At 42.8% G+C, this 12,664-nt stretch overlaps 1 protein-coding gene across 2 annotated transcripts; it reads right to left on the bottom strand.

Annotated features, from left to right (window-relative positions):
- Positions 1-250: 250 nt before the first annotated feature.
- On the bottom strand, positions 251-11,078 carry POGLUT2 (protein O-glucosyltransferase 2; the record flags this gene model as incomplete). Of its 2 annotated transcripts, none has more annotated exons than XM_079728601.1 (10): positions 251-376; positions 2,046-2,153; positions 3,325-3,414; positions 4,116-4,325; positions 5,683-5,920; positions 6,042-6,214; positions 7,257-7,334; positions 7,510-7,715; positions 9,455-9,660; positions 10,897-11,078. In XM_079728601.1, 10 exons carry the CDS (start codon positions 11,076-11,078, stop codon positions 359-361), a joined length of 1,509 nt encoding a protein of 502 aa, XP_079584727.1. The 2 variants fall into 2 exon arrangements, with proteins under 2 accessions (XP_079584727.1, XP_079584726.1); XM_079728600.1 differs by lacking the exon at positions 251-376 and adding an exon at positions 1,897-1,962.
- Between the last annotated feature and the right edge of the window lie 1,586 nt (positions 11,079-12,664).

Below are 12,664 nucleotides of genomic sequence, written 5' to 3'. Positions count from 1 at the left end.
TTGCTTTCTCATGTAAACCCCGTGTGTGGGTAGGTGGTGGCTTCTGTGATGCTTCACTCTGAGTCCAGGACCCAGACACCCTCTCTTTTTAAGGCTCCATGGTCCAAACACAGTTAACAATTAGCACAACACAGCCTTTTAAAATAAAAGTGCTTTTATTATAAAATTCTAAAAATGTGCTTTAAAGGTCAGTCATGGGAATACTGCATAATAAGAAGAAACATATCTTCATAATCCAGACAATCACAGAGCAGATTTTATACTGTCCATGGAATTAATATTTAAAAGACATTCTTCTTCTTTTCAGTTAAGAAGAGTCTTCAGAGCACCATTATTTGAAGGAAAGGTATTTTGCGTATCAGAGTTCATCTTTGGTCTGCAATTAAGAAACAAAATATTTAGAGCCATCAGGAAGTCTTCTACGAGTCAAGAAGGCTTACATTAGTCTATTAATTATTTTCCCCTAAAGATGAAAGAAGGGGAAAAAAAAAAGCCAAGTTATTGCTAGAGGCTTTTAGGACTATTATTTGGAATCACCCAAGGGTAAAGTCACATTGGTTGGGAACCTGAACATCTAAGGGTCTGTATTATGGTAAAAGGCTTGCGTTATGAATGGTATCAGTGAACGGCTAGAGTAGACAATGGGCAAAAAATAAACAAAGCTATCATTCTAGTCCCTAACTGCTATGAATCTAGGGAATCATTTGGCACCCCTCAAAGTCACTTAGAGATAAAAATTTAAAAAGAGGAGTGGAGAAAGGGAGCTGCCCACTTTCATTTGGAGCCAACAGAAGCGTTCTGATATCAAATCACTAACTCCATGTGGGAGCACGTTTCGATTCTGGAAATTTCTGTTTTGTCACAGGCTTTCACTGATTCTATGGCCTTGCAGCACTGAGAGCAATTAATGCTGATGATGTACCACTTCTGAGAGCCAGTTAGTGGCAAATCAGTTCCCCCCCAAAACAAAACAGACAACCAAAACTGATTTGTAGCATGTACTGTTGTCATGGTGTAAATACTTCCACCAGGTGGTTTCCAAGCTACCAAAATTTAACCACTGTGAAAAATTCCTAAATATTTAACAATCTGTGAACTTGTATGAGGTGGCCCCATCACACCATCGGGGCCGGTAGTCATCTTATTCCTTTTAAACCCGCTTGAGAGGCAGACATAATAATTGCCAAATCTGCACTCTTAACTTTGGTTCCAATGCCACAGTTCTGAGTTTGTCTGTTCAGAGACATGATGCTGTTGCTTAAAATAATGTCAAGCCAGCATATTATATATATATATATATACTACATATAATACATACAATAACTTTGTACAATATATATTCCTTCAAATGAAAAATACCTATAATCACCGCCCCCCCACCCAACCCATCACACTGTCTTTACGCACAATTATGCACACAATTTGAAGGTGATACACTGGTTTTTGGTTCTTGCTTTGCTATAATCCAGATAGATGATTCTGAGCTAAACTCTTCTTTGGGCTCGGTTTTGTTAACTATAAAATGAAGGCATTTACTGGGTGATCTCTAAGGTCCTCTTGAGCCTGCCAAGTCCATATGTGCATCTGCCTTTTATAAACAAAATCAGTATGTAGTGGTATCAACCAAGATTGCGTTTAAATGAATACTCTGTTAACATGAATAATGATGGTTATACATTTTTCCATCTCTAAACTGGATGACGAACTCTGCAGAAACGATCTCACAGGGAGATGAAGCTCTTAGATGATAGGTGTGAAAACACTTTTCAAACTGTAAACATCTATTCAAATGCCACATGATCTGAATTCTCACAGTAAAAATAGCTTCCCTCCACTTTGCTGAGAGCTCACTTCACTGCATCTTAGCACTTGTCTTTTGCCTTTTTGGGATCTATTTTATCTGCTTCTGCTAGAATGAATTACTTGGAGGCTCCAGGAGGCATTCAGGTAGCTGTTGCCTGACTGAACGAGGAAAGGAATGAATGAAGAGTTGGATCACTGTTAGTTCTTACTCTGACACTGGCTAGAAGGTGAGTTCTGGTTACCTTCTTCGTATGGCATGTGCAAGGAAAGAGGTCATCCTCGGTCTGTGGTTCTACCCTCTTCATGCCCTCCCGGATTTGGGGCTCACCCACTTGTAAACTGGCATATTCCTGTATAGGAAACAATACAAAAACATGTCTTATATATCACTTAACGTCCACTTACCAAATTAGATACACCGGAGTTTGCTAGAACACAGTCCACTTAACACATGTGTCAAGTTGTGGTATGCAAGGTCCTCCATATTCCCCTTAAAAGCCCAACAACAGAGCTTCTGAGAGGCAACTGACCTTTGGGCACTGGCTGCCTATTTCTAAGGGACCACTCCTTAGTCTACGCTTCACTGATATGACTCGTACTGTATTTTTTTTTGATCTTCTGCCACGTAGCGAAAATAATTGTGCTCCCCATCTTCCCTTGACTGAGAATCTGAGGATAGACTATTTCTGCCTGACCTACCATGGCTGGTACAGCCTCAGTCGCATCTTCATTCATCATGTGCTTGCTCTGGGTTAAGCTCTGGCTGAGGCGCTTAGGCTCGAAAAATGTGAGTTGAATGAGTGAACTCTACCCTGTGGCTCTTTGGGAATTCAAATAGTACATCCCCCCAGCTCTTTCTTCAGTTTACATACTTCACCATCCCCTAGGAAAGGTTATAAAGGGGGAAGGGACCAGGAATGACCAACTTTGTTCTGCAGCAGAGCCTAAGACACGGGGCTCAATATCTGCAATTCTGAATTAAAAAAATCTTAACTTAGATCTAGTACTATTATTATCCAATTACTTGTTTACTACTGCATTTTTTTTTTTAAAAAAAGAACCTTTCAAATTGTCAGATACGCTCTGATTACAATGCCTAAACGGTAGGTCCATAAAAACAATTTCCAAGAAAAGTCATGGCCCATATGGGGTCAGCACAACAGGTCCAAACATACCTTGCACTGTATAGAAAAAGAAATGGTAAGGCAGCAGCAATATTGTACAGAGAGGAAATGTGAATCCACGCACAGTAACTCTGTAGGATCAGAAGCCAATTTTCTAACCACATACCACATGGTTCTAACGTTAATACTTTTCTTTTAAGGTTGTAGCATTCTCCATTAGCTAATCTTTGGCTTTCTAATATTTTCATTATTATTTAATATTTATCCCTGATTTTTGCCTACAGAGGTATACATATATCTCCTAAATGAATATACTATTAGAAATTGTTAAGTGAAATATTACTTGCTACTAACATGACCAATTACAAGTATGTCTATTTTCTTAGAAAATACTGACCTGGAAAAGTTTAAAATAATAACAGAATATGTCATCACCCATGAGATTATTTCTTGCAAATTCTTGTCCTGTTTTTGCTATCTTCTTTGCCTGTGGGAACAAGAATAATATCCTTTAATGAAACATATTTTTCCCCATACAGACATATGCTAACTGATCTTCAGAGTACATTTTAGTGGGACAATAGTGGAAAAAATATCTTTGGGGTCTTGTGCGGTAAAGGGAACATTTAACAGAGTACGTTTGTTCAAATCAAAGGGACGATTTTAAGACTTGAAAGTTTGATAAGTCATATTGGGCCTTCTAGAATTGGCCTCTCTTGGAGAGAAAAGGCATACAATAATTGAACTAACAATGACTTTGCAGAGTAAATGTAAGATGAAGCTTAATGCACTGCCTTAACAATTTTCAGCACACAATTAGTTTGATGCTTCTTTCATGCAATCCCTCATTTTAATCCATAGCACAGTTAGTTTTTCCTCCTGCCAGGCTGGCCATCTTCATTTTCATATTGCTAGGGGAGGTGAGGCAGTGCTTGGGGCTCAAATCAAACTGACTAAAGGGGAGAGCATAATCAAGGCCAAGGTTTAGCTTTTTGTGTCATGTGCAGAGTGGACAGCTAATCCAAGCCACTATGCCTGTGTTTACCCTGAAGGGATCTGTGCTATCCGTGGGGAGGTGGCTTCCCATTTACAGGTAAGGGTCTACATCTAAGCATCCCAAATGCCTTCCAGGCACAAGACATGGAAAATGAACCCATGATAATTGGGGTACAAAGAGACTGACCTTACCTCTTCATCGTGATCTTTTGCCCATTTAAGTTTTTCTAGGAGATCGCTCAGGTTGCTTTTAACTGGAATGTAGTGTTTCCAGGGCTGCAGTTCATTATAAAAGTGTTCATAGTAGATGGAGTCCTGCTTCAGCACCACACTGTCACCTACTAGCAGATACGGTAGGCGATAGGCTGCAACAGTGCCATCGACGTTTATCTGATACTTATGCTGCAAAACAGCAGTAAAGTAGAAGAACCTCCATTAAATTTCCTTTTTCCCACTCTTTATTCTCCTTCTCTTTCCACACATCAAACCTCAGATACAAACTGGCCGGATTTTGCCCATGGCCTCCAACACTTAGTAAGCGCTATTATATATAACATGCTGACCTAGAGCTAAGGGCACATTTTGATGTTCTCCCAAGTTTCAAAAAGGGTCCACAAGGCTAACGGTGGGGCAGCCAATAAAATTATAAAACTGTTGTCCTAAGGCTACAATCTAAGGAAAGGTAGATTGATCGTGACTGTGTAATCCGTTTACTACTTTCTTGATGGCACGAGCACCTCACGATGGCACATTCTATGCCGTGTTACCTTTTAACATCAGGTGGCCACATGCAAGTGTTAATGAAATTAACAAGCTCTGGGGGAAGAACACCTATGAATCAAAATATAGCACTGTGGTAGTCAACAGTCTTTAGCTGTAGCAAATTCAACAGGTAGAAAGAAAGTAAAGGTCTGACAAAACACCCTCTGAAGAGGGATGGCTGGTATCAGATTTGATTTGGTATCAAATCTCCCATTTCTTTCCAAAATTTCTGTATATGCATATGGAAGAAACACAGACAATTCAACTTATGGCCTTTGGGTCTTCCTCGTACCAGGTAACCCATCAAAAGAAAATCAGGCCATTTACAGCACAGACAGCTAATCACTGGCCTTCCCACCTGCAGGAGACAGCTGACTACTTTTTGGCCCACTTTTCCCTTCACCACATGGGGCTTCAAAACCCGTCAGTGGTCTAGACATCAGGGCGGTATCCCACTGCTTGAAAAAGGGGAGTGGTCAGAGAAAGGATCCATACTGGGGAAACAGGAACAGTCCACATTCTAGACACAGAAAGTGTGTAGCATCCCCAGAGTTCCTGAGCAGAACGTCTGGATGGATTCCAAGTCATTTCCCTACCAGAAGGCCCAACAAGAGACACCTGGTTTATATTTCTTCTTTAGTCTATTATGATGCTATGGCTCTGGGGAGAAATATTTGTAAAATTACTTACATGTATTTATTAATAAAAAAGGATTTGGAGCCGAAATATGCTTTTCTTGAGGGTCAGTTGGGGGAAAAATTATAGCTCAACCCAGGTCCCAAGCTCCTGTGCTGCATATTTAATATCAGGTCTAGGTACTGAGTACAACCCAGGTTGCCCCCCTAGGAACTGGTTAGTCCCCAGGGCTCCATTCCTTACGGTTCCTAAAATGTTGCACTCACCTCTCTCACCCCTGTAATTTACAGGCCTAGATTTCCCGCCCCCAAATGCAGGTATTTGGAAAAACACAAAGGATTGGCCATGGATGATGTCATACCTTGAAGAAATCAAAAAATGAAATGTGTTTTACAATAGGACCATACAGGCTTTCATCGTGTTTAAAGAAGAAAAAGTTGGTGAAAGCAGCGTCTATGAGTTCCGGGTGTTTTCTGCTGAGTTTTACCAACTCAAGTCTCTCTTTTCGGCTGTCTCGCCCTCTCCAGACAGCTGTGGAGTTTTTGCTTTCCCAGGGAGGACCCGTGTTGGCTTGCACAGACATCATATCCAGACTGACTCTGGAAGACAGAGAGTGCAACAGGTTTTTCTCCCAAACCATCACATTGCAAGAGTTGTTGGGAAAGAACTCACGAAGGAAAGAAAACCAAGGCTCTGGGTCATCTGGGACCCGTCTCTCACCGGCCCATGGTTTCGAGGACAGAGTCAGTCAAGTCATAGGTAGGCATCACGATATCCTTGGAATCTGTGGAGCCACACCAGGAAAAGATCGGATGAATGTTTGAATCGGATTTCTTTTTTTCCAAAGGCCAGTCTCCCAAATTAACAAAAAACTCCACATCGGGCATCTTCACCTAGGAAAAGAAAGCCAAGATGGTTAAAATGATGGTATAGTTTTTCATATCAGCCATTTCACTATCATTGTCAAAACTCCACTAAAACCCTGCTAAAGCACATTATACCCAGGAACAGGATTCAGCATACGGCAATTCTCCTTTAGGCTCAAAGTAAGTTTAGTACCAAAATAATTTTACTGTAAAGTATCTTCTTTCCTTAAAAATATTTACTTATTTATTTATTATTTTGACTGCACTGGGTCTTAGTTGCGGCATGCAGGATCTTCATTGCGGCACGTGGGATCATCATTGCGGCATGCGGGATCTTTTAGTTGTGGCATGCATGTGGGATCTAGTTCCCCAACCAGGGATCGAACCTAGGCCACCTGCACTGGGAGCGTGGAGTCTTACCCACTGGACCACCAGGGAAGTCCCAGGTATTTTCATCTATAATATACTGTTTGGGGTTGAGTGTATCCCCCCAAAAGATAGGCTGAAGTCCTAAACCCTAGTATCTCATAATGACCTTATTTGGAAATAGGGCTGCTGCAGATGTATTTAGTTAAGATGAGATCCTACTGGACTAGGGTGGACCCTTAATCCAATATGACTGGTGTCCTTGTGAGAAGAGATGAAGATGTCAAAACACACAAGGATAACACCATGTGACAACAGAGCGGAGTGATGCAGCTGCAAACCAGGAACACCAAGGATTGCCAGGCACCCCCAGAAACTAGGAATAGCCAAGAAAGGATCCCCCCTATAGGTTTTAGAGGAAGCACTGCCCTGCTGACACATTGATTTCGGACTTCTAGCCTCCAGATTGTGAGAGAACAAATTGCTGTTGTTTTTAGCCACCCAGTTTACAGTACTTTGTTACAGCATCCCTAGGAGACTAATACAGGTATACTACCTGACATAAAACTTCAGAATAGTATATAGTACTTAAGGGTCCAGAATAGAACAACCCTGGTATTGTTATTATTTTTATTTTGAAAAATTATAGTATAAAACCTGGGCTCCAATTGTCTATTATACATCTGAGAAAAGAAATACTTACTTTTCTAGTCAAAGAAAGTAGTATGGCATCCATGAAAATTCTAAAACCTACATGTTCACCATGAGTCTTGATAAAAATCTGGAAGAGAATTGAATGTTTACTGTTAGTCTAAAAGTACCCGCTGACCTCACTGAGATCAATCTTATCACAATGATCTGCAGAATGATTTTTAATAAAACTATGTAGCTAGTTGTAGCCAAATGGTGAAAATAAAACATCACTAAGGCAAGAAAACCTCAGTCATGAATTGTACCTTGTTATCCTTCAAGGTATAATGACACAAGCTCTGTCTCTGTCCAAATCTTTTTGGGATTTCTGTTGCAATCTTTTCTGGATCAATGGTAGGGAAATGTGCCAGATCTCTCTGAATTTGAGTAATGGTTTCTGGGCAGTTCATCTCCCATAGCCAGGCTGCACTGTCTTCCAAAGGACAGTCACAATTCTCATGGTAAACTGGCCCTAATTACACACAAGGAACAAAGGATACAGTAATAATTTCACTCAGCATTTGAAACATGTAACAAATATTCGTAATATGACTTTACAAGTTTTGCCTAGTTAGATGGGGAGGGCAATTTGATGGAAAACATATTTTAAAAAGAAAAACATTTTTATTACCCTGCTGTATCTCAAGTTAAGTCTGTTCTGACCACTCTTCACAGATAGGTGTTATGATATTTTCACAGTCAGGCCCACTTGGCACGAGTTCAAAAGAAAGCCAACGGTGCTACTTTTTGCTCTAAGTGGCTACCATAGTCCATTACTTTTTTTTTTTTTTTTTTGGCAGTGCGGCCTGTAGGATCTTAGTTCCCTGACCAGGGATCGAACCCATGCCTCCTGCAGAGTCTTAACCATTGGACCACCAGGGAAGTTCCCATAGTCCATTTACTCTTTTTTTTTTAAAATTAATTTTTATTGGAGTATCATTGCTCTACAATGTTGTGTTAGCTTCTGCTGTATGGCAAAGCATTACTCTTTATGTTTTGTGTACTTAAGAATAACCAAACATTGGTAAAAGGATATCAGAGGAGTATACCTGTTTTAATGAAAGACAAAATGATAAGAAATTTATATTTCAATGGTCTATTATACAAACTAGTTCTTAAAGTGTCTAAGGTACTTTTCTCAATGGATAAATCATCATAAGTAACAATACAAATGGGCATTCCCTGGCGGTTCAGTGGTTAGGACTCCATGCTTCCACTGCCGGGGCCTGGGTTCAATACCTGGTGGGGGAACTAAGATACTGCAAGCCTTGAGGCGAGGCAAAAACAAAAAAGCAAACAAAAAAAACCAATACAAGTAAATAAAACACCCCTACTATGTTTAGTATAATATTTTTTTTAAAGAAAATATAAAGAAGCAAAGTAATCCTCAAAACACCCATTTCATTAATATTATAATGAATTAATTACATGTTTATAGAAATAATACTAACATAATATAGAATCGGAATTGAGATTTTACTGTCATTTATTTCTATGAGTCTCAGATTGTCACCTGACCCAGGCAGTAGTAGACAACGGGGCATCTTTTTAAGGTTAGTAGGTTATATGGTACTGTGTGGTCCTGGTGGAGTGTGGGGAAGAAATGGAGGCACTTTCTAGAAAAATGTTTGCCTTTCGTGGAGCAGGGAGACAAGGAAGATTCATGTGTCTGTATACACACTGCTTCTCTAATATTTTAGGGTACTGTCTCTGCTGAGAGGGAATGATATGGCTCTAGATAAGAAAGTTGTACTCTTATCCTGTATAAGAAAACAGAATTCCTCTGGAAAATAGCACTGAAACAAAACAAAAAAACCCACAGTCAATTCCCCTGCTCTCCCATCAAGTCCTCTTTCTTCCTGAAGTGACCGACCAAATTTCAATAACACTCATCAGTTACTTAAGTCATATATCTCTAATTAAGAAAGCGTCATCGATGACCGTATATATAGCTTGATTGTTCTTGCTAATGTTGTGCCTTTAGGGAGCAACTTCTCTATTAATATGTCCTTTCCTCTTTAGCAAATTGTAATTTCCATTTGAATCATGCATTTCTCTCTTTTACCAGGACCCTCAATTTAGCTTTCAAGTAGGAAATGTCTCTTTTTTTCTTTTAGTGAAAAAAATACCACGCTAACTTGTTTTTGTTGATCAAATGACATGTATTATTGTGTTCAAATACTGCTGTGTTAAAATTATGTTCCAAATTACCTTTTAAAATATATGGAGACTTGGCCACATGTTGACCTTGGAATTTGACTTCTATCTTCAGATTTGTGTAGCTCGCATACATTCTGTATCTTACTATGAAGGACCCATCCTTTCGGTCTAAAATCTGGACGCCCACTCTAGTGAATTGCTCATCTGGGGCTGAGACTTTAATCTGGAACACCTTTTCACCCGGAGAAGATGTGAATCTGTGATGGGAAGAACAGTGAGATAGAAAGATTATTTTAAGAAACAACCGTGCAAAGATTACGTTCTCTAGTCTGTGAACCTTCCTATTCTCCTCCACATCCTCCCCCTAACATATGCTTGTTTCTTTTTCCTTATGCTTTTAGTACCAGAATGAATAGGATGGATCAGAGAGGAAAAAAAGAAGAGGATTACAATGGCCAAGATAACATAAAACAGTTTTATTAGAAAATTGCAAGGAGATATGTTGACTACTAATTTATGTAAACATAGAACATACTTATGCATTTCATATATAAAAATAGTCTTTTCAACCTACTATTTATTTCATGCCCATCTGGAAATTTGTGATGAAATGGTGCCTCTAAAGATAATGATTTTCTGAAAAATCTCTCTCAAAGATTTTTTTTTAAAGAATCAGTATTATAAATCACGCTCAGCCACAGGCAAAAGCTAGTAGGTAGTATATCACCCAAGCGACATTGTACAAAAGGTTTTTTTGGAGTGAGTGCTCTGGCTGTTACGATTAAGATGGTATTTAGCTTCCCCAATCGTACTATTTATAGACAAGTGACAAAATTTATAACTCTCCTTTTCTTTGCTTTGGGAAACTTCTTAGTCCCAAGATTTTCTGCCTACAAAATACACACAGCAGCATCCACCAATTAAAAAAAAGACAATCATTTCAGAAGTAAGTGAATTCTACAAATAAGTTTTAAGTATACTTTCAACCGTTGAATTCAGTGGAACGAAATAAAGTTGTAACAAAAATAGGAGATTCATATTTTGATACATTCCCCCTCAACTCTAAAGTTTCAAATAGTGCTTTATTTTTCTTTTGAGTTTCAAAACCTGCTTACCTGCAGAGGTCCACCTGAAAACAGAGAAAGGTGCAACCAAGCAGTTTCTAACAAGTGGGTTTAAATTCCTTATAACAGTTTATGCAAAAATAATGAGAAAAAGTACTTTCAGCAAAGTACAGGAGTTTGTTCCCCAGTCATGGGGAAATCCCTATCAAAATAGCCAGGAGAAGAGCTAATTCGAAATTATTTGTAAAGCTACAGAGAAAAATTGATTGGATGGGGGGAACAGTTACAACCGGATGTGAATAGCACCCAAATGTCCTGGATTTTAAACTGCTGTGGAGAAACGAGTTCTTGGGCGGATAAAACTTAAGGGGAAAACCAGTAAGTTTTAACTGCATTCCAAAATAATCAGGGAGCCATTGCTCGACTTACTTATTTCCTGATGTGTCCACCGCCTGGATGTAGAAATAGCGCGCGGGAAGGACCACAGCTGCTTTGAGCCCGGGTCCCCATATTTCGCTCTTCTCCGGGCTCAGTCGCCTCTCTCCGCCGAGCTCGGCCAGTGCTGGAACTGTCCCCAGGAAGAAGCAGTAAAGCAGCAAAGTGCTAAACATTTACAAGATGGACTCAAAATGATCCACAGATAAATGAAGTGGAAGAGGTGGACGGAACCAGCCGCGGCTCCGGCAGGGGCACGTCGGCCGATCGCAGCAGCAGACGCGGCTCCAAGTGGGGTCCTTTGCTGTGCTGGGCAGGCGCGTGGGTCTCCCCGGAAAGGTCACAACCGGGGTGCTGGCTCGTCCAGCTGAAAGGTGCCAGTAGTTCTTGTGAAATGCGCAAGGACCACGCCGCTCCTCTTCCTCGGGATAATGACAAACTTGCGTTGCTTCTGTAACTGGAGCATCATTGAGGGCGAACGCGTCTCAGGTTCCAGCCCAAGGTGCACGGCCAGGGGATTGGCCTGCGCGTCGGCCCGGACTGAGTAAGGCCTCCTCCAAGTGGATGGCGCAGTGGACACGCGTCCCGGCGCCAGGGCTTCCTGGGACGTGTAGTTCGCGACAGGACTAGCGGAAATCCCGCCAGGTTTTACCATCTCTCACTTGTTATTTACTTTGCCGTCACCGCTTTCAGGGGACAAATAAATAGTAGCTGCCCAGTAGAGGGGCACGTGGGCCTGGAGGCACAGCTAAGATTTTTAAAAAAATTGTCACTCTGTCCCCCGCACGTGCAGAGGGCAGGTATAAAACACGATGAAAGGAGGGTGTTGTCAATGATATCTGACGATCGGTCGCCCGGCACAGCCGTCCCCGCGCGCTCCGATGGAACGAGAGACGCCAGCCCCAGGGTAACCGGAGGCGCGTCGCGGGCCGAGCGCTGGAAGCTGTGATCCGGGACCGGTGCCGGGCTCCGCTGCGGCCGCAGCGACCCGACCCCACCGGACAGGCCAGAGGTACATCGGGCTGTGGGCAGGGGCCGAGGTGGCCGCCGGCGACTGTGCGCTGTGTCCTCCGCCGGGCACTGGAGCGCCGCGGGCCAGGCCTGCCGCCGCCCACCTGCTCTCTGCGTCGCCAACGCAGCCTGCGCGTCTGGGGGCCCTGGCCTCTCCGGTGCCCGGTGGCCATCCGAATGGACGCCAGTACGTGGGGACACGTCTTCCGGGGAAGAAGTGGGGTGAAGAGTTGGGCCGCAGGGTGGCGGGAAGGGTCCGGGAGAGAAAGGACGAGTCCTCTCGGGAACAAAGCCCGATTTGGAGGGGCCGCGGGGATACCGGTGGCTCCCGCCCGGCGGCAGTCTCCACGCCACGCTCGGCAGGGCCCGGGACCGGAACGCGCGGCGGCCGTCCCCTTGCCCCTGCACGCCCGCCCGGGGCCAGCGCGGTCGCAGGAGGGGTCACGGTCAGCTCCGAAATCGTACCGGGAGCCTCCTCCTTCCCTTCCCCCCTTCTCTCGACCTTTTCAGCTGCCCCCCCACCCCCCCAAACTCTGATGGGCCGGTGGAACCGCCAGCCAAAGCTGGGCGGGGGCTTTCTTTACTGTTTCCTTTTCGGCAATTGTCATTAGTAATGCTATCAACTCGTGCATTCAAAAGCTCGAATCGGGGGCTCCCTCTTCTCCCGGGAGCAGTGATCTGCCCGCGTCCCATTCCCCCCCCCCCCCGGGAGCCCTGAGCACGCGAGCGTCCCCGGGCCCCCGGGCGGGTA

The sequence above is a fragment of the Hyperoodon ampullatus genome, assembly GCF_949752795.1.
Source record: "Hyperoodon ampullatus genome assembly, contig: scaffold_631, whole genome shotgun sequence".
Lineage (NCBI taxonomy): Eukaryota > Metazoa > Chordata > Mammalia > Artiodactyla > Ziphiidae > Hyperoodon > Hyperoodon ampullatus.
This window is presented reverse-complemented; position numbering and strand designations above follow the sequence as displayed.